The sequence below is a fragment of the Cygnus atratus genome, chromosome 16 (assembly GCF_013377495.2).
Source record: "Cygnus atratus isolate AKBS03 ecotype Queensland, Australia chromosome 16, CAtr_DNAZoo_HiC_assembly, whole genome shotgun sequence".
Classification (NCBI taxonomy): Eukaryota; Metazoa; Chordata; class Aves; order Anseriformes; family Anatidae; genus Cygnus; species Cygnus atratus.
Genome location: NC_066377.1, coordinates 3,072,870 through 3,092,458, shown reverse-complemented (window position 1 = coordinate 3,092,458; position 19,589 = coordinate 3,072,870). Strand labels below are relative to the sequence as shown.

At 43.6% G+C, this 19,589-nt stretch overlaps 1 protein-coding gene across 1 annotated transcript in view; it reads left to right on the top strand.

The window, feature by feature from the left end:
- The window catches only part of COL9A3 (collagen type IX alpha 3 chain), a 35,244-nt gene that overhangs the window by 8,823 nt on the left and 6,832 nt on the right, over window positions 1-19,589 (top strand). Inside the window, exons 6-24 of the mRNA XM_035548488.2 lie at window positions 1,529-1,564; window positions 2,881-2,904; window positions 3,423-3,476; window positions 4,118-4,171; window positions 5,268-5,309; window positions 6,707-6,763; window positions 8,248-8,301; window positions 8,768-8,821; window positions 9,354-9,407; window positions 10,163-10,216; window positions 11,322-11,375; window positions 12,191-12,244; window positions 12,545-12,598; window positions 13,262-13,315; window positions 14,012-14,056; window positions 14,506-14,559; window positions 14,964-15,017; window positions 17,655-17,708; window positions 18,425-18,496. Of these exons, the coding sequence (XP_035404381.1) occupies window positions 1,529-1,564; window positions 2,881-2,904; window positions 3,423-3,476; window positions 4,118-4,171; window positions 5,268-5,309; window positions 6,707-6,763; window positions 8,248-8,301; window positions 8,768-8,821; window positions 9,354-9,407; window positions 10,163-10,216; window positions 11,322-11,375; window positions 12,191-12,244; window positions 12,545-12,598; window positions 13,262-13,315; window positions 14,012-14,056; window positions 14,506-14,559; window positions 14,964-15,017; window positions 17,655-17,708; window positions 18,425-18,496 (978 nt within the window). The remainder of the gene's footprint in view (window positions 1-1,528; window positions 1,565-2,880; window positions 2,905-3,422; window positions 3,477-4,117; window positions 4,172-5,267; window positions 5,310-6,706; window positions 6,764-8,247; window positions 8,302-8,767; window positions 8,822-9,353; window positions 9,408-10,162; window positions 10,217-11,321; window positions 11,376-12,190; window positions 12,245-12,544; window positions 12,599-13,261; window positions 13,316-14,011; window positions 14,057-14,505; window positions 14,560-14,963; window positions 15,018-17,654; window positions 17,709-18,424; window positions 18,497-19,589) is intronic.

The following is a 19,589-nucleotide window of genomic DNA, read 5'->3' as shown; positions in this document are numbered from 1 at the left end:
CTGTTATTAAAACAGAGGTGTAAATTAGAGTTTCTCATTTAAATTTAATGGAGTCACATCAGCTTGCTCAGGGACGCAGTGATCTGTCATTGCACCAAAACTTTTCACTGCTGAATGTTCCACCCTACAACCTAAAAGATATCAAAATTAAGGAGAGCAAAGTGCCAACACTTGGCGCTTTGGGTACACTGCCAACCTTTTGGCACGTGGGCCAAAGCAAAAGGGAGTAATGCAGCTGTTTTGGGGTGGGGAGTGCAGGATTAGGGTGTAAACCAGTAGGTGCTGGGAATTCTGTGTTTTTACAGGAAGAGGTCTCAGCTTGTCCCGTAGGCATCAGTGGTTATAAAGACTTCAGCCTAAAGATAAAAGTGACTGGAAGAAAACCAGAGTAACTTGCAGTGAGAAAAATGAATGAGCTGACATTTTAAACAGAGTTGATTTTTATTGGATTATCGTTCTTTCCCCACGAGACTATTCTTAATGAGGCAGTTGGGTCCTCGGTATCTTTCTCTTTAGACTTAACAAGGGAAAATGTTTCTAATCTCATTTGGTGTGCACAACATTAGGAAAGGGCCGGAGTCATCACTGGAATCGGCAGTGTGTCGGGATACTTTCCAGCTCTGCCCATCTGCCTTGCTCTTGTGGCCCTAGGGATAGATACGGTTTATTTCCAGCTCAGGAAATCGTTCTCAGGATGTTTTTGGTAGAGCGTTTTGAGAACTTTTGGAAAACAGGTTTGGTCAATCCAGCAGGTGAAAGGCTGAGGAAGGCTTTGTGGTGCACCAAAGGGATTAAGGAGTTCTGGCTGGCTTATTGTCTTTAGTTAAGCAGGAATTTAGCAATTTCAAGAATTACTAAATTCTGGTCTAAGACTTAATATCACCAAACTCTAGTCAAGCTAAAGAGGAAGAATACAAATGGGAAAGGAGATTTCAGATTTGCCAAGGAAACTAGTGAAAAGGCAGAAGCTGCCAAGACTGAAGGGAAATGTATGAATTAATAAAATTCACTAGAACAAATCAAATCTTGCAAATAATTCCAGATAATTCAGTCACTGTATCTACATCATGAAAATACTGTGAATGGGAATATTTCCAATTAATTAAATTCAGTTTATGAATGTTTAGATATTCATGGAGGCTCATCTGAGGCCTGCTGCGACTTGCAGAGGTGTCTATTTAGTCTTTTAGGAGCAGCTCGTGTTTTAACCCCTATTCTCTCTCATCCTGCAAATAGCAAAGCAAGTTGTTGGGGCCAGTTTGGAGCATCCATCCCTACTATCTTACAGTGTTGTTCCATCGAGTAATTAATTGGGAATGACAGAATCATTATCCAAAAGTTTCTGTCCTTATATTATTTAATGCAGCTGAGCATCTCCAGTTGTGTACTGTTTCTCTAAGACACTGCTGGAGTTTCCAAGCAGAGAGTATTGGCAAGCAGAGCAGGCACTGGTGTCTTATCAAAAGGAAGTTTTGGTTTTATTTCTGACTGACCTGCTAATTTGCAGTCTGTTGTTTTATTCCTGTAGGGTGCATTAGGACCTGCCGGGCCACCTGGACAAGCTGTAAGTAAATCCTGGAACTGCATATGTAGAGGTGGTGTGTGGGACCATGCCTGAACCTGCACCGAGAGAATATGGGAAGCCTTGTATCCCAAACAAAGAGATCAAAACTTGAATGAGTGAAAATATTGTTTAAGTATTTAAATATGTATGCTTGAGCTGCTCTGGTAACACAGGGCCTGCTCTTAGTCTCTGAGATGTTATAAAGCAACCTAGCTTGGGATAAAGACTCGATATCAAACCTTCCTCCTATTAGATGATGTCTTTTGTGCTGTGTAAGAAAAAGGAATAGACTGTTTTGTATATTAAACTATTTGGCTGCACAGACATTACTAGTCATTCTATGCTCATTTTGAAATCCTTGTTGCTTTGTTAAACATCTCATTAGCTATTGGCAAGTCACATTTAGTCTTTGATGTCTGTATTGATGGAATAAGAGAAGAATCATGCTAGGTTCATAATGACCAGAATGGATGTCTCTGTAAAGAAAGCCCCACTTAAATACTTTCCATCAAATCAAACAATGACTGAATATCCACATTCAACATCAAGCCTAAGGATTTCTGAATACAACTGCTCTGATAAATCTTTTTTTAGTGTTGCATCTAAAAAGATCTTCAATTAATGCTAAACAAGCTAACAGTCTTCTCCAAAAATTATTAACAGCCCTGTTTCTTCATGAAGCTGAGCTCAATTGCAGAGCTTGCTATTCTGATTCAAATACTCACATTCCTCTGTTGCCATGAGCAGATGTCACCATATCTTGTTTCTTACTGATGTAAATGTGCTCTCCAGGCACAGGAACAGAGCAGGAGGGAAAGCCTCATAAGTCCTTCACTGGTGTGGTGGCACAACACGTCCAGGCATCTGTTTTGTTAGATGGCCACGACTGACTCAGTAGCCCTCTTCCTTGTCACCACACATGGATCTTGCATTGCAGGACTTCCGGCAGGTGTCAGTTGAGATGAGGTCTCCGGAAACAAAAAAAATGCATGAAAACAGGGAAAGCAGATAAATGAACTAGAATGCTATCCTCAAAAATGTCTGTGTCTCACTATCATGTCACCGTATGTGGCTTTCTTTATAGATGTCTCATAGGTAACAAGGATGTAAAGGGAATACAAATTATTAGAGGTAACAAAAGGATACATTAAGACTTCAGCTATGCTCTGATTGCAAATTACAATAACTGGGGGGCAGGAGAGCATTATGAAATCTGAAAGGAAAAAAAAAATAAGAAGCACTTTCTGAGATGCTGCTCTTCTTCCCGTATGTTCAGTTTCTAAGTGATCTTTTACTGTTTCAAATATCCTTTCCAGGGCAAAGGACTACCAGGACCTCCAGTAAGTAATGAGTCTATTTTTCAAAAAAGAGATTTAAATTACTATACTAGCTTTATTGGATACTCTGTGGTTTTTTTTTAATATGAATGTTACAAACCCATCCCAAGTCTTGGGTCCCTTTCTTGTGCTGGGCAGCAGTATATGAAGTCGTGCATGTTGGCAGCCTTGTGGGCTTGGTATGTGTACCTTAACCTCAAGGCAGCTGGCCACTGATGTTAATTCAAGGCAGAGCAGCCTTGTGATTGCTGGAAGTGGCCTTTTCTGGAGCAGCTTTTGTTCTGCTGGGGTGTCTCAGAGCTGCTGTGAGTCAGTGGGGGCAGATGCTGTCAACGCATGACAATGACAATAGCATGCCCCCTGGAAAGGTGGAGCAAAAAGAAAGATGTGCATTGGCAAACCAGTTGTCTGGGTGTGGGCTCCTCTGGGGGATTAGAAAAATGAATACAGCCAGGCTGTTTACTGGGCTTTGGCAGCTGTGAGGTCACCGAGGTTGTAAGGCTTTTTTCTCTGTTCAACAGGGGCCTCCAGGACCCAGTGGGCTTCCAGGTGGAAATGGATTTCGGGGTCCTCCTGTGAGTTTCTCCCACCATTTGATCCCCGTTCACTGAACATACTGCAAACACAGAGGAATAAGGTTCATTTCGGGTTTCTTTTGCTGTTCTGGAAGCATGAAGCATGAGGCATTGCAAGCTCTGTGTATGCCCACTGGCGATGCTATTCCTTGTACGAGCTTGTGCAGTGTCACTCCAGTCAACCAGTGCCGTGCCAAAGACACTCAGCTCCTTGCAGCCCTGTCTTCTTTCATCAACGATGAGTAACAACAAAAGAGCAGCCAATGTCATGAGAACGGAGGTCAGTCAGCACTGGCGTGTGCTTTCAGCATCCTCAGTAAGAAGCTATTGAGCAGAGTGGGTCTGGTCTGAGGGAGCCCATTCTGCAGAAGCATACCATCATTTTTGTATGCTCACAGCTCCACTGGAGAGGTACAGAGACAGTAGGAGCTGGGATGTAGGTACACCATATGTTCTTCCATCCTACTCCCTATACTTGCATCTGCTATTCTCTTCACAGCTGTGGAAGGGTGCAACGTAGTCCGATAGAAATATCTTGCCTCACATTCACAAATGTGCAATGGTATTTGGTAGCTATCCTTCCTCTTCTTTCACATTTCCATGTAAATGTTTACGAAAATAAATTCTTTCTCTTTTTCTAGGGTCCTTATGGTCTGCCTGGATTCCCAGGGCCTCCTGGACCACCCGGACCTCCCGTAAGTTGAGACTTATAAATAAATATGAGAAACTTCCCATGGGGAATCCAAAATTTTCATCTTGCTGCCAGCACGTGCGTGTTTCATTTGCTGAAATTGCCATGAGCACTCCCTCTCCGGGCTAAGTTTCAGCAGTCTTTAAACACTGAGCCTCAAGGAGATCAGTGACTTCTCACTGGCTGCACTTTGGTGTGTGGATTATCTCCTGTATATTATTTGTTCTGTAAGGGGTGGAGGAACCCACTGATGTCCAGGCTTTATGACATAGAGAGATCACAGGGTGGCTTTTTTGTTTTCTCAAGTAAAATTTATATGGTTGCTTGAATCAATATGGAATTTATCCTTCCCTCCTCTCAAAATATCAGGTCCTGGGACCACATCTAATGTAGTGACCTATTCCACACTCTTAAAAGGTCATGTATCTGCCAGTTTAGTAGTATCTAAGTCTAGTTAGCTTGTAAATTGCTATCCTAGATTGGTATTGTGTAGTCCCACTGTGCTAACGATGCTGGGCTCTGGACAGACATTCAGCCATCTGGGCAGCATTTGCAGCCTAGTTTCCCGTGTCCTTCAGAGGGCAAGCAGGGACATACTTATTGCTTGCATGTCCCTTGGAGGTAACTTGTGTGCCTGACACATCCCTGTCTGGGAGCCCCTGCTACAGGCACAGACTCCACCAGGAGCCTGTATTGTAGGTGTGTGTTCTTGTAGTGCCAGCAAGGGGTCTGGAAAACAGCAAATCTCTGTTTTGGTTTTCCAGGAGTTTCTTTGGAGGGCCAAATAGGATCAGGAGGGCTTTCCCCCAGATCCAAAGGAGGGCCAGGCACAGCTGCTCTCCTCAAATTGTTGGCATAAGGCTCAAAGATCTTTTCCCAAGCTCAGCTGTGCATTTCCAGTGCATGTTCATGTCTGACGTGTCCATTTTGAGGACTGGTGCAGCTCATAACACTCTGTGTTCTGGGACTGCATTTTACACCACGTGGCTAGGTATCTGCCTTGTGCTGATCTAGGTTTGCAAACTGCATTTTCTAAAAATAATATTTCTTCCTTGTGATTGTCTAGATGTATTTAAAAGACCACATTTTATGAATTTCAGGGTCTTCCAGGCATCTTTCCTGATGGCGGTGGGGACATCCAGGTAGGTTTTTCTTTATGTAGCATGAGAATATTTTTGTTGTAGTGCCTGATGTGGCTTTTCATTGACACACTTGGGTAAAGGTCAGAGCATTTAACGTGCACCGTTCAGCCCTGCAGACAAGGATCTAAACTGCCATATCGCAGGATGTGTAAGTGTCGCATGAGTAGGTTTTTGCAAGACTGAAATGTCCTTTCAAGGAGGTAGACATGGTAGTGCTGATTTTTTGCTTGATCTTTGCTTTCCGGTTTGCTTCCTAAAGTGCAGGTTTTGCGTACATTCTGCATCTACAAAACAAGTTTAGCAGTTGGCAAGTGACAACAGCTTTTCACGCATCTGTTTCCAATCCTGCTTTGCAAGAGAAAAGGTCATGCGTGTGGCACTGTTTATTTCCATGGATGGTGGCACTGGGTTCCTGTGGGCATATGCTTTGTTTAGACTTCCTTCCTTATGAGAATGTCTTGATTCCTTTCTTCCAAGGGAAATAAAGGAGCGTTAAGTCCATGAACGATGGAAGTGACATTTCCAGATTTCGCAGCTGTTGTTGTGACAGCATCTTTGGTTTTCTAATTGGCGTGCCCCAAAAAAACTCAGAGTCGGTTTAGGCTACCTTATGGCAAGTCACATGGAAGTTAATAGAAAAGGATACCACTTCTGCAATTTTAATTTATGTTACCCTGTGGAATATACTAGAAAATTAAATTCTTGCTACAGACATGTAGCCTGAAGTTTTATTAAAAGAAAAAAAATAAATGAAAGAAAAGGTGCAGAAGAAAATCTTGTGCCCTATTTATACAGTTTTTAGAGTATGGCCTTTGGAACCCCCATTAAATTTCCTTGCATGCTCTGATTTGTTCCTAGTTAAATTAGAGTTCACACCAGGGACCCAAACAGCCCTAGACATCTGCAGATACCAGTATATTGGTATTTGGGATAATTTTCTATAGGTTCCCTTCTGATAAGCTCTAATGCCTGCCACTGTTTCAGTTAGGTGCGTTGCCTCATGGAAATCAATAGGGGTCAATGGGTGCACGGAATTAAATATGTTCCCGATGATTTGCAAGGTACCTATCCAGCTTTACTGGAGATTTTTTGGCCTGTGGACAACTGTCAGCCTTCAGAATTTCTCACAGTCCATGCAAGTATGCTCAAAGTGAAGCTGACCAAGCATAGATCATTATTTTGTGGGTTACTAGGGGCCTGAGGACCTGTTTAGGATCCCCTTACCATAGGGAAATGCCAGTGAATGTTATGCTATGAATGAATTAGTGGATTTAGAGCCAAAACCCACTAATGTTTGTTTCCAGGCATGGCCTTTTCCCCTCTTCTTAGTAACAAAACCAGCTTCCATGGATGCACTGTGTGTATTTGATAAACCAGAGTGCTTCTGTTTCTTCCAGTGCCCAGCTCTGTGCCCACCGGGTCCTCCAGGTCCTCCAGGAATGCCAGGGTTCAAGGTAAGAAAAATGCCATCTGCAGATACAAGGGTCTACCTCCCAAAATAAATGTACCCGTGATCCCCTGAGATAAAATTATTTTATGTGCTGTACATGTCTCCTGTAGTCTCCACACCTCTCCAAACCAGCCATGCATTTGCCTGGGTTTATGGTGTCAAAGCAGAAAACCCCTAAAGCAGCCAAGTGTGAAGCAAGAGGAGGATGGGGGGAGGCTGATCCTGCCCTCCTCGCATGCTTTTCCACCACTCATAACAATAGCTGCTCTGCCACCGAAATAAATCCTGCAAAGTGCCGAGGCCCAAAAAGTTTATGAGTGCTCTCCCTTCAACCGCAGCAAGAGGCTTTACATCCTCGAAGTACCTGCATGTGCTTACAGGACGAGTTGTTTTGTGGCTCCATCCGTTGCAGGACTGCAAGCCTTTGTTAGATGCAGGTTTTGACTACTGATTTGGACTACTGCCATTCACTCCTAAAAATTAAATTTACCGTAGCAAGATATAACTTATATGATCAAGTAAAACTTAGTTGTCATTTTATACCCAGCATAGCACCAGTCAGCTTTTTGTTTGTTGTTTGATTCCAGTACATAAATTCTAGCCCTCAGGAAACCTCACTCAGCACTTAAACCACTCCTCCTCTTACCCCGTGCCATGATTCCTATGAATTCTGTACAGTAGATACACTCCAGCTGAAGTAGTAGTTACTAGGGTTTTTTATCGGGTTTTAGCGGTAGTTGGAACACCTGGGACTTACTCTCAATTCCCCATGAAATGAGCTTTTGAAGGTCTGTTTGGCCTCTTGGTTGAGTCATAGAATTCATTAGAAACACACAACATTTAGAGTATAACTATTCAAAATTCATAGCTTATGAAATGGAAAAAACTGTGAAACTCTCCAATTATGATGCAAATGATGCACAGGACCTCCTGCACGGTGAGGAATAACATCCACTGTGGCTGAAATTAGTCTGGGCCTCTCCCAACAATAATAGGAAGGGAGCCAAGAAGCAAATTGAATCTGGGCTTATATAAAAGATTTCAGTGGGACGTGGATTTCATTGCAAGCCTGATGATGCCAAGATTAAACATGACTTTAACAAAAAGAGAGGCTAAAGATGCAGAGCATGATTTTCAGAAATGTCTCAGCCCCATTTTCAAAAGTGATAGAAACTGGGTTCTGGTGGCTGACCTGTGATTGAGGATTGCATCCGGAGACCTAGCCTACTCTCAGAGCAGCTCACTCTTGAAAACCAAATCTGGGTATTTTCTGAAACCAGATAAATTCTGACACAATGATATTTAAAAGGACCAACTGAAATGGTGCATGGCTAGAATTGATCTTGATTCACACATTTACGGTACATTATAGATTCTTTTCCTAGTCCTTTTTGTTACATGGGTTTAGGTCTTGCAGTTATCTAACAAAATCTAAATTTTGAAAGAAGACTGTACTGGCATGTGGATAATCTGAGCCCTTATTTCTAGGGACACACTGGTCACAAAGGAGAACCTGGTGAAATAGGAAAAGAAGGAGAGAAGGTAAACTTCAATCTAAGGGGTGGGGGGGACTTTTCTCTTTAAAAGCACCATACCAAATGTTTTTTTCAGAAGACAGGGAGATGTAAGGCAATTGGCTGAACAGCAAAGGGAAGCTGTGACTAAAATGTACTTGCTTCCATTGCTCTGCATGTATGGCTGTGCTAATACTTCAAGAACATTCCCCATAATAATAATGTTAAGATCAGTTCAACAAGTTAACTCCTATTGTTTCATATGCAGGGGTGTCAGCTCAGGAAAAAGCCCTGCATTAATCACTCAGGTAAATTCCTGAATGATCAAGTGTTCTTGCAAGTAGAAGAAATTGCATATCACGTAGAAGAAAAAAAATGAAGCAGAAATCTGGGTGGGAGGGAGCTCAAGAAGAAATAAGATGGGAAGGTACCTGGCTTCGTGTTGGCAGGCTGATGCTCTTTCTCTTCTTGTCTAATTAATTTTTCTCTCGCAGGGCAACCCTGGCCCTCCAGGTCCTCCAGGCATTCCTGGCAGTGTTGGCCTGCAGGTAACACCTACTTTCAGGCTGGTTCCCATGATGTTTTTGCTGTGAAATTGAACACTGCCTATGATCATTTTGCATTGCACAAACAGCTCTTGCCTCTCCATAAAAACAGATGCTGGTGAAAAAGTAAAATCGTAGTAGGTTCACTGAGCTTTAATTCAGGTCTTGCTTTTGGCACCTCACCTTGGATGAAACATCTGAACAATAGCCGCTGTCTTGGTACTCTGGTAGAGTCCTGGACACTTTTGGTTGGGTCTGAGGCCGAGCTCTGCGATGGCTTGACAGCCTGGCAAGTGGGCTGGAGAGAGCATGCACGCTGAAAGCTTGTCCACATGGAGTATCTTCACAGTGTCACTTGCTCCAAGATCATCAATGAAGAGGGAAAGGTCTTGTCTGTGCATCAGAAAGCTGAGCTTTCTGCTATTCCTCAGTGTGTCTTAAGGTTTTGTGGGTTGATGAGTTGCTGTATTATTCTGTTCCACCATGTTGTGTTTTAACAGTGATTAGGTTTTAACTGATTTGTTTTCTTAATTAGGGCCCAAGAGGACTAAGAGGCCTCCCTGGTCCAATGGGTCCAGCTGGTGAGAGGGTAAGAAAAACTTTCTTCTGATTTCTCTCCCTCCACCACCAATTTGTCCTGTCCAGATGGCAGGTGTCTATTTGTCCTTAATGAAGATTGTTGGGGAACTTGTAGAGATGCAAAGTTCAGTCTCTTTCCTGCACACCCACTAAACAGAACAACCTTCCAAAGGCAGAATGAGTCTACATACCTGCAAAATTAACAGGATCAGGCACAGTATTGATTTAAACATTCAGACAAGGATGATGTTCTGTCCTTGCAGAACTGACAATGCTAAAGAGTCTTGCAAAAAATGAGAAATATATCATGAATGTTTCACTTTTTGTTTTCTCTCTTTACAACCAAAAGCCATAGAACTGACATGCAAAGATTTTCAGGACATGGAAAGCCTCATCAGTGAGAACAGGGTCAATCTCTGTCTCATCATGGTTCTGGACTTTTGCCAGGTTCCCTTGACCATTGGCCTAGAGGCTGAATGGTTTTGAGTTTGATAAAGTCGTGCATTTATTTAGGAACAAGTGTGTTAGCAAGATATCAAGGCCATGAATGATATCAGTGTATTGCAGACATAATGGTGGGGAGATCCGGAGTAAAAACCTGCTTGTTCAGAGGGGGATCTTTTTGCAAGACTGTATTACAAGCAAGAAATATGGGCCATCTTTGCAGGGTTTTGTGTGTTTTCTTAGACTGTAATATAAGGTAGGGATACTGTTACTTTACCCTCTGCCAACACCAGCGTTACAGTGATGTATTATTCTTTGCAGGGTGACATTGGTTTCAGAGGGCCACCTGGAATCCCAGGACCTCCAGGGAAAGCTGTATGTATCTGCTTTGTGGCCCCACCTTCCACAACCAAAGCCTAAAGTTGATCCTTTCTGCACTAAACCCTTTGCTGCCAATGAACAGGAGGGATATATACCGATTCCATCAGATTATTGCTGTCACATTTTTCCCCCCAGTTAAAGCAGTAGTATTTCACCTGACCCAGATTTCATGATGTCTTTCCACTTGTCCCCATGCCAATTCTGCCAGAATAAGTTCACCACATTTCCATTGCTCTCTGTTCTTCACTGTTCTTCCTTGAGCATCAACAGCTGAAGAAGAGTAGTGAGGAAGAATCAGTAAGCATTATCCTGAATTTACCCCCTTTGGTCCTGGTCCATGCCCAGGTACCCACAGCTCGCAAGAACTTTTGCTACAGCCAGAATTAGTCAGTTGTGTATTAAAGATGCAGTCCTCATCCTTTTGCAAAGCTCTGGGAGGAAGCATAGGAGAACACAGAACCGGTATACTTACCTGTGGATAGACCCCTGCACCCTCCTTAGAGTGCCCAAATATAAGACCAGAGCTGCAGCTGCAGATATATGGCCCAAGAGCATTTTCCACTGGCCTGCCACTTGGTTTCTCTCCAGCGTGGATAATGTGACATCCACTTCATACCAGTCACCTTCACCTATTTACAGCAGCCAACACTGCAATCTGTATTGACCCAAAGGCAGTACCACCCCCTGGGGACCATTCTCTAGTCTTGGCAGTTATGGAGGAAATTCATTTGAACTAAAAGAAAATGAGGTGCTTACTGTCCATTGAACATTTAATTACAACAAGCAGGATCTAGGCAGCAAACAAGAAAGTTTTTCTCCTGCCCTGTTTCTGGTAAAAGAAAATGCTTCAGTAAATGAAGGGGAAGATGGTCTCTGCCCTGAGGGATTGCTTGCAAAGTCTTTGCTGCAATTCATCCGAGTGTCAGGAATTACAGAGCGTAACTGAGAAAGTGTAGCCGAGTTCCTAGGGGAATGTGTTCGATCACTCTTCTGCTTATGCCAGCAAACAGCACAAAAAACTTCATCATGTACACTCTTGAAACATTTGTCTTTGTCGCTGTGATGAAGATGCTTGATGGCTTTTCCCCTTTTGTCCTAGGGAGACCAAGGAAACAAAGGACCTCAAGGATTCAGAGGACCCAAAGGTGACACTGTAAGTGCAGTAAAACATCCATCCGCTGCAGTGTTGGATGTGGCATTCAAAGCAGTCTGCCTGGCACTTCCTTATGACTTGTCCTCCTAGTTTTATTTCTAGCACTTTGCAGTGTCCGTCCTTAAAGCACGGTAGAATTTGAAAACTTGTTATTGGCTGAGAGACTGGTGCAGGGAGATGACGTTGGCAGGGGCTAACTGGAGTCGTAGCTAGAAGATTGTTTTGCTTCAGTGTTTTGTTTTCTGATGTTTTATGTAATCTTGTCTGTAAACACGGACTAATAGTTCTTATGTATCCTTCTAAAGTACCGTGGGCACTTTGAATAGCAAAAACTAAATAGTGGTAATAATATTCCTACATGTATTATAGTTGTAAAATGGATTGTTATTTTTCTTCAAAAAAGAAGATGCTTTAATTTATTCTTTTAGATGGCTGATGTTTAATCTTAGATATTTCCTCTCAAACGCAGCTTGGGTAAAAGAGATGAAAGTATTCCTCGTAGAAATGAGATGTTTAAGTCTTACTGAAGATGCCTAAGCAGTAAGATACCTAAGCGCTTCTTACAGCCTTGAGCACAGAGATCAGATCTTACATCTCCATCACTAGAAACAATCAAGAATTTTCCCAGATGCTGCAGCTAGCACTGGGTCAGTTCTCTGGTGTGTGCTGAAGGAATCGCCGTACCTATATGAACAGGACAGGAGCCTGTGCAAAGTGAATGAAATGTCCCTGCAGAGTATGAGTATTATCTTTGTCTACTGATTGTTCTTAAGGGTTGTGTCCTGGATAACACAGGCTTTATTGTTGATTTCTAGGGTAGACCTGGACCAAAAGGAAACCCAGGGGCACGTGGACTCATAGGAGAACCTGTAAGTCAATTAAGCAAGATGAAAGTCTCTCTGTCTCGCCTGCTGATGACAAGATAAAACATGATAGGAGAAATCTTGCATCATAGTCTTTGTTGTGGAGGTTTTGCTCTGTGGGTGTGTGTAACCTTCTGAATAATCCTGATAGGAACAAGCTCTAGGTGCACTGCTCTTAACGAAAAATTTCCCCGTTTCCCAGTACAATTGGAGATGGACCCAGTGCCAAAAGCTTCTTTTTTGTGAATGTGATTTGCAAACCAGTGTTTGCCTCGTAACCTTAACCTGCGTTGTGTATGGTTGCAGGGCATACCCGGCAAGGATGGACGGGATGGAGCTCCTGGACTCGATGGTGAGAAGGTTTGTAAAATCCTACTTACACACTGTGCAGGAAAGGTTTCTGTTACTGTCCCATGTGAGTTGCAAAGCTGCTGATGCTTGTCAAGAAAGAGCGCTGCTGGAAAGCTTTTGCTTCTAGAGAGTTTTCCAGCAGTGTAACTAGTGAAGAAGAGTGAAGTTGCTTATATTAATTAATCCCAAGGAAATTCCCTGAAGAAAGAAGATGCACATACGGGCCACGAACATATCTAAACTCAGTTTTGTCCCTATACTTCGTGGTTCCTATTGGCTGACTTTGGGCCTTCAGAGATGCCTTTCAGAGCTGTCGACAGAGGCATCTGTTTATTTTAATTGCCTGTAGACAAAGTGCTGTCAGGTACTAGTTGCCTGGTTTTTGAACGGTGATCCCACAGGAACATGCACCATGTGCTGCCAAGGAATGAAAGTTCTTGGATTATTGAGGCTGGGAGCTGCGAGGGGACTTGGGAAACACCTGAGAGCTCTGAGCACCCAACAGCCTTTGTGTCCAGTGGGTGCCCTCCTCTTGTAGACACAACAGGCTCTTGATCCTGCACGTACAGGGAGGGAGAAGATTACAAATGTCCATATGGGACTGTGTCCCCTGCCTGTGTCAGACCACTTTCCAGTAGCAGAAGGTCCCTCCTAACCTCTTGATATCCACAGGGTGATGCAGCTCGCATGGGTGCTCCTGGAGAGAAGGGACCAAACGGACTTCCTGTGAGTATGGCACCTTGATGGTCATCTTTTCAAAGGCCCCATTTAAACCGAGAGGAAATGCTCTTTCCCCACCATACAGATGGGGAGCAGTGTACAAGACAGGATGGAAAACATCTGGAGTAGCACCAAATAGTAATACAGTAATACCATGACTTCTGGCCACTCTGGGCCAACTTAAAATCTAAGTCCGAAAGGGATTTTCTCTTTCACATCCCAGTGATGTGCATCCCTTAAGCAGGGAGATAAAACCCGAGGCACAACCAACCATGACTCAAAAGTATGCTGAGCTCTGTCCCTGACTTACTAGTGTTTATTGGCAAAATATTTAATGTCTCTTATCTTTGAACTATTTAAACGGAGGTAGAGTATTCCTTTCTTTCCATCTTGCAGAATATTTTGAACACCCCTAGAGGGAGGTTTCCACTGTGGAGAATATTGTTGCTGTTGTTTTATTTGTATATTCCTCCTCTTTGCTCTAATTGTCAAGGAGCTGTGTATGTAGAGCAGCTAGGACAGTGAACAAGAGGAAAATTGAAGGCATCATTTTCATGGTGAAAGCTGCAGAAATGTAAATCCTCCATTGCTTCAAGCAAACATTGCTTCTTGTGTGTCAAATCAGACCAGAATAACAAATTTAATAACTTTACTTCTTCTGACACTGCGTTTTTAATTTTTTCTTTCATTTTTTTCTTTCAGGGACTGCCTGGAAGAGCAGGTATTAAAGGCTCAAAGGGTGAACCAGTAAGTGAATGTCTCTAATGATGGGTTCTGGTGGGGAAGCCATTAGCTTGTCACAGCAAGGGGGATCAGTGCTCACAGGAATACCAGGAACCTTGCATAAAGGTGACACAGCAATGAATTAAATGGGGCGCCCTAAACGTGTCTCCAAAAGAGCATCCGTCTCACTGGACCACATCAGCCTGAGATGGGGTATGGTTGCGCTGTCCTGGAGCTGACAGCCCTCCCTGGTCACTGGTCCCAGGGCAGAACATACTGGTCACCTGTTCTTTAAACGCCCATTGTTTAGTTTTTCTCGTCTTTGTCCTGAAACTGTAAAAGCTTAAAGCTGTTCTTGTTTCCTGACTCACGTTTTAACTCCCTCCTCTGTTTTCCAGCTTGTTGCTTTAGGTAGAACAGAAATGAATCTCTGAAGCTATTCCCTAATGGAGTGTTTGCTTTCTCCTCTGCAGGGCAGTCCTGGAGAGATGGGAGAGGCAGGTCCCTCTGGAGAGCCAGGCATCCCTGTACGTATCCCCATCGCTTACATTTATCATGAGCTCGGCTGAGTGTGTTTTAAAGCAAACTGTGAAGCTGGAGCTGACATGCTGCTTCCCTGCAGGAAGACAGCTTTTAGTAATAAGACAGGTGCTGTGCTGCCTATAACACATGCAAGCCCATGGTGATGAGCACTCCCAGGCAGCTTTATGCTTGCAAGGAGCTACCCAGCACGCGCGGTGCAAGCCAGCCAGCTGGACTCCTCCATGCACACACAGTACACTGAGGTCAGAGCCCACCGAGGCAGGTGGTGTGACCTACTGGATTGAAATAACCTGGGATCCAAGACTTCACATTGAAGCTTGGCAATGGGATGGGGAGGGTGGATTCGCTGCTCCCAAATGACATGTCTGACTTTGGTGTTGGTTGCCAGGGTGATGTCGGTATTCCTGGTGAGAGAGGTCTGCCGGGACCCAGAGGAGCAACTGTAAGTACAATGCTGCTCGTAAACCAAACAGATACTAAAGGAGCCACATTCTCTAATTGTATTGTCCATGGGGACTTTCAGCAGCAGAGGAATTATTATTCTATAAATGGGTCAGATTCTGCTCTTGCTGACAGCCCTGTGCAAATGCAAAGCAAGTCCTTCAATTTCCTTTGACAAAGAAAGCTGAAGCTGCCCAAGAAGTTAGTGAGGAGAGACTGAATAGTAAGCAGATCCCTGATTAAACAGTGATAATGAAGTTCAGCCTGAGCTGAATGCCAGTTGCTAATGAAGCAAAACTGTTAACCTATTTCAATGTACATAGCCACCAACATATGAAATCTGTCCCATTCCTGTATCGCTTTCCTTGGAACAGTAGAGGTGTACTGCAAAACCAAAACCCATGCAAGCACTGGAAAGCCTGCAAATTGCCACCCTGAATGACAGGAGCTTAAAACGTGTTAAAAAGTTGGTAGACCTGCTGGGAATCTGTTGCCAGAAAGGCACGTAGCTGCAATGCTTTTCACAACTGCTTGAAAACACCCCAAAGCTCTCAAACGTATGGTGCAAAGCCAAAACAATTTTCAGGTGGGGAATCTGCTCACACATTTCATCACCCACCCCCAATACTGCAGCAGCTTTGTCTTGCTGAGAGCCTGTAGGTGTGAGCCACTAGGAAACAAACCCATGTACAGCTCTGGCAGTTTTCGCGTTTACTCTCTGAACTGACAGCTTTGTGAAACTTCTGGGCTAGAAACCAGTGTGGTCCTCAGTGGAGCATTTTGTTCCCATGTTCATTGCGTTCCTTGCATCAACCTGGAGCTAAAGAAATAAAAAGCCACAGGAGTTGCAATGTAAATCTGAAAATAACTGCATGGCTGCCTGTTGTGTCCCAGCTGAACAGCAGGGATAATAAAAAAGTGATATAAGGATGATAAAAACTTGATTCTCTTCATAATACTAAAAATTCGAGGGTACCATTTATTTTCTCATTCCCCAGCTAGTGGTGCCATTGTGGTTGGACCTGACCTTCCAGTGGTTTTGTTGGGCTTTTTTTTTTTATTATTTTATTTTCATCCATTAATCTCATTTTGAAATCCAGAAGCCTACAGCAAGTCTAACGTGATTTCTGGTATGTGCCACTTGAAAGAAATTGAACAGTGTAATGATTTATGGTTTGTGAGCAGTTGCTCTTTAGATGGCCAGGGAGAGGGAAAAAATCAGCCTGAGAAATAAACTCAATTAATAATGTTTGCTTTTATGTCGGCAATTTTTCACCAAAATTGCCAGCCCCACACAAGGTATCGCATTGTTATAGTTAAAGAACAAATGCAAGTGAGCTGATTACGTTGGTGCAGGCTTCTGACATGGATGCAATAGCATTTGAACCATGCTTGTTTCTAATTTCTGATTTGTGTCGGTAGAGTTCTAATTTATACGAAATGTCGTTAAGCCTAGGCTGTTCTAAGAGAGATGCAGGATTTATCCAGTGCTATGACTATCTGGCTCAGAACAATTTGAATCTGTCACAGCAAATCAAGGGTTTCTTCCCATTCAGAGACTGTCAGGTTTTATCAGGTACCACAACTTTAAAGCAGGAGTACAATAAAGTCATTTTTGACATAATTTAATGTAACCGTCTTAGAGCTCTGTCTCTATAATTCTTAAAGTTTGTCTTTAAACTACAAGCAGAAAACAGAAGTAGCCACAGAAATACCTGAGCAGTCGTCTGGCTCATTGAAGATGATGCTGTACTGTTCCAGCAGATGGGCTCCTTCTGGACAGACCCTGCTTTTTGTACACAGCTACGGCCACAGTGTTCTCAAGACCCAGGCAGGGATAAGGGCAACTGGTTTAGATTGTACATCGAGTCACACATCACAAGAGGATTTCCTCTTCCTCTTGGTGATGACCAGAAAAAGTTATGTGAAACAGTGGGTGTTCAGATACCAGTGTGAATTTGTAGGGCTAACAATCAGGGAAAAAATACCTAGGGGAAAAATACTGATGCCATTTTGCACAGGGCACACCTTCATTGCAATCCAGTAGATATTTGGTTTCTTGGTTACGGTGGACAGGCTGTGCTGCCTGATCCTCCGTCTGCAGCAGCCGGTTTGGAATTTATTTGTGTCCCTTAACACTGCAGCTGGCAGAGATGGCTGTGAAAGGGTCCAAGCAAGTGGATGCAATTGTCATTTTTCATGTCCAAGTGCGTGCAGCCCATTTCACAGCAGTTTCTTACAGAACTGGATCGACTAAAAGCACAGCATTGGGATAGCAGATCCCCTTTAATGTCTGTGCTCTGTCATGCCTACATCTTTTGCTGACACTGATCTGTACTCTTCAGGAATATGATATGTTCTTAACCATTAGCATATATAGAGATAAGCATTTTTATTTAGTAACAATATTATTTTTACATTCTTTTAGTGACAGTATTATTTTTATTTAGTAACAACAAAGTTCAGTTAACACCAACACCGCTGTAATGGTTGTTCATCAGCAACGCCACTGGGAAGAGTGTCCTGCAGTACAACACAGCATGCTTTCTGTCTCTTAGAAGTGAGCCAATTTAACTGCACAATTGACATACCTGGCCCTGAATGATCTCCTTACCAAAGCTTATCCTTCTCTTTTCAGGGCCCGCTTGGTCTCCAAGGCCCGATGGGAGCCCCTGGTGTCAGAGGTTTCCAGGTTGGTATGCTGACAAGGGCAATTTCACGTGCATCACGTTCCCGTAGGCTGCTGCTTTCTGCAGACCTCTGGCAAGACAATTGGTTGGTGGCAACAGGTGATGGGAAGAAACGTCTCACCTTGCCAGGACCAGGTTACCACCTTCGTAACACGTGTGCAGTAGAAAGAACACGACCAGATAAGCTGCCTGCTGGAACAAGTGATATTTAGTATTTTTATAAATGAAGGGTTTGAGCTTGATCTATGTGAGGACACCTTCCTTTCTTCTCCACCTGGGCACCTCAGCCTGTATTTCTTCAGTGAACTCCTTTTCCCCTCTGCTGCTCTGGGGACTCTATGTCCTCCTCTCCTCTCCTCTCCAAGGCAGTGTTCACAACCGCTCTCCGTTCCCCTGTGAACGGGCTGAGAAATGATGCATGGTGCTTGCATCTGGGAGCATCGCTCGATGAGGGGTTACAGGTGTGATGTTACCAGCAGAGGGCTGGAGCACCTTGTCAGTGTGGTCGACCAGTTGTGACGCACGGTGGGGCAGAAGTCAAAGTTGTACCAACCGTGCAAGCGGTCCCTAGGTCCTGGGGAATCAAGGAGAGGGGAGAACTAAGACAAGCAACCCGTTCAGACCTTTTATGGAGACTGCTGAACTCGGGGATGTCAAGACGTGCAGGGTTTCCTGTCACTTTAAGCTGTAACTCGCTCTTTTATTGTTTTCCTAACAGGGTCCTAAAGGTGCCAGCGGGGAACCTGGCCTTCCCGGTCCAACTGGAATTCGTGGAGAGTTTGGTGACAGGGTAAGGAGAAGATAATATCTGTACCTAATTCCTGTGTGGGAGATGTGAAATCAGAGCATAACAGGGCCCCAAACACGGTGTAGCTGATGTCATGACATCAAGCACAAGTAGACTTGGTAGAAGGCCGGTCCGTTGGGCATCCCAGCCCACCCTTTAACTGCTGAATGCCCAAGGCAGACCAAGACAGCAGGGAGTAGAATTCATGCATCCCCTCTTTTGTCTCACCTCATATTCATGTCCTTGTTTCCAATTAAGTTCAGTAACTCCCACTATTTTTAGACAGAATGGATTGCTTAAAAGAGACTCTGGGATCCTATCCTAGCCAGAAAAGACAATTGTTTTTTCTGCTCTGTGTGCTTATTTCACCAAAGACTATCTCCCCATGGACACAGGAGAGCTGATTCATGCGTTTTTGTTTTTCAGATGCTTAATTAGGGTTTCTGGATTTTTTTTTAATTACAATTTGCTCAGAGATTTCTTTCTAAACGGCAACACACCTGGGCCCCACACCTCAGAATAAATCCAACTTTTTATTTAAATGAATTCATTCTCATTTAAAAGAAGCCAGCAGAGCAAAGTGAATGGCATTTGTTCGGGGCTTGTAGGAGAACAGTAGCTGTGTGTTCGTCAGCAGCCTTGACTCCAGCTTTAAGGTGAAGTTTCTGTGTAAACGATCGCTGCGGCACCAGGGGGATTTCACAAAGACCCTTCTGTGCAGGCTCCAGGCAGGTTTAAAAGAGCCCCTTAGTTGGAGAGACTGTGAGCCTAGAAGTGTAAAACAGGAGGGTCATTGTGGAGCCGTGGGGTCCTGCCCAAATTCATAGCTTTGCTGGGGTGAAAAATGCATGTTTAGAGGGTCAGAGGCCCCTGCACAGAGCTGCCTGTTATCCAGAGAGCTGCTCCGAGCAGAGGGAGGGAAAATTTTATGCCTAAAAAAAAAAAAAAAGGAACCAGGAGCAAAAAAAATCTAGGTTTTATTTCTGGCTTTGAAGTTAAATGTAGTTACTCTAAGATGTAATTCTCGATTGTTTCTTAAGCTCCCAGTTCATTAAGTTTTCCCCAGGAAAACATGCTGTAGCAAGTTAGGATAACC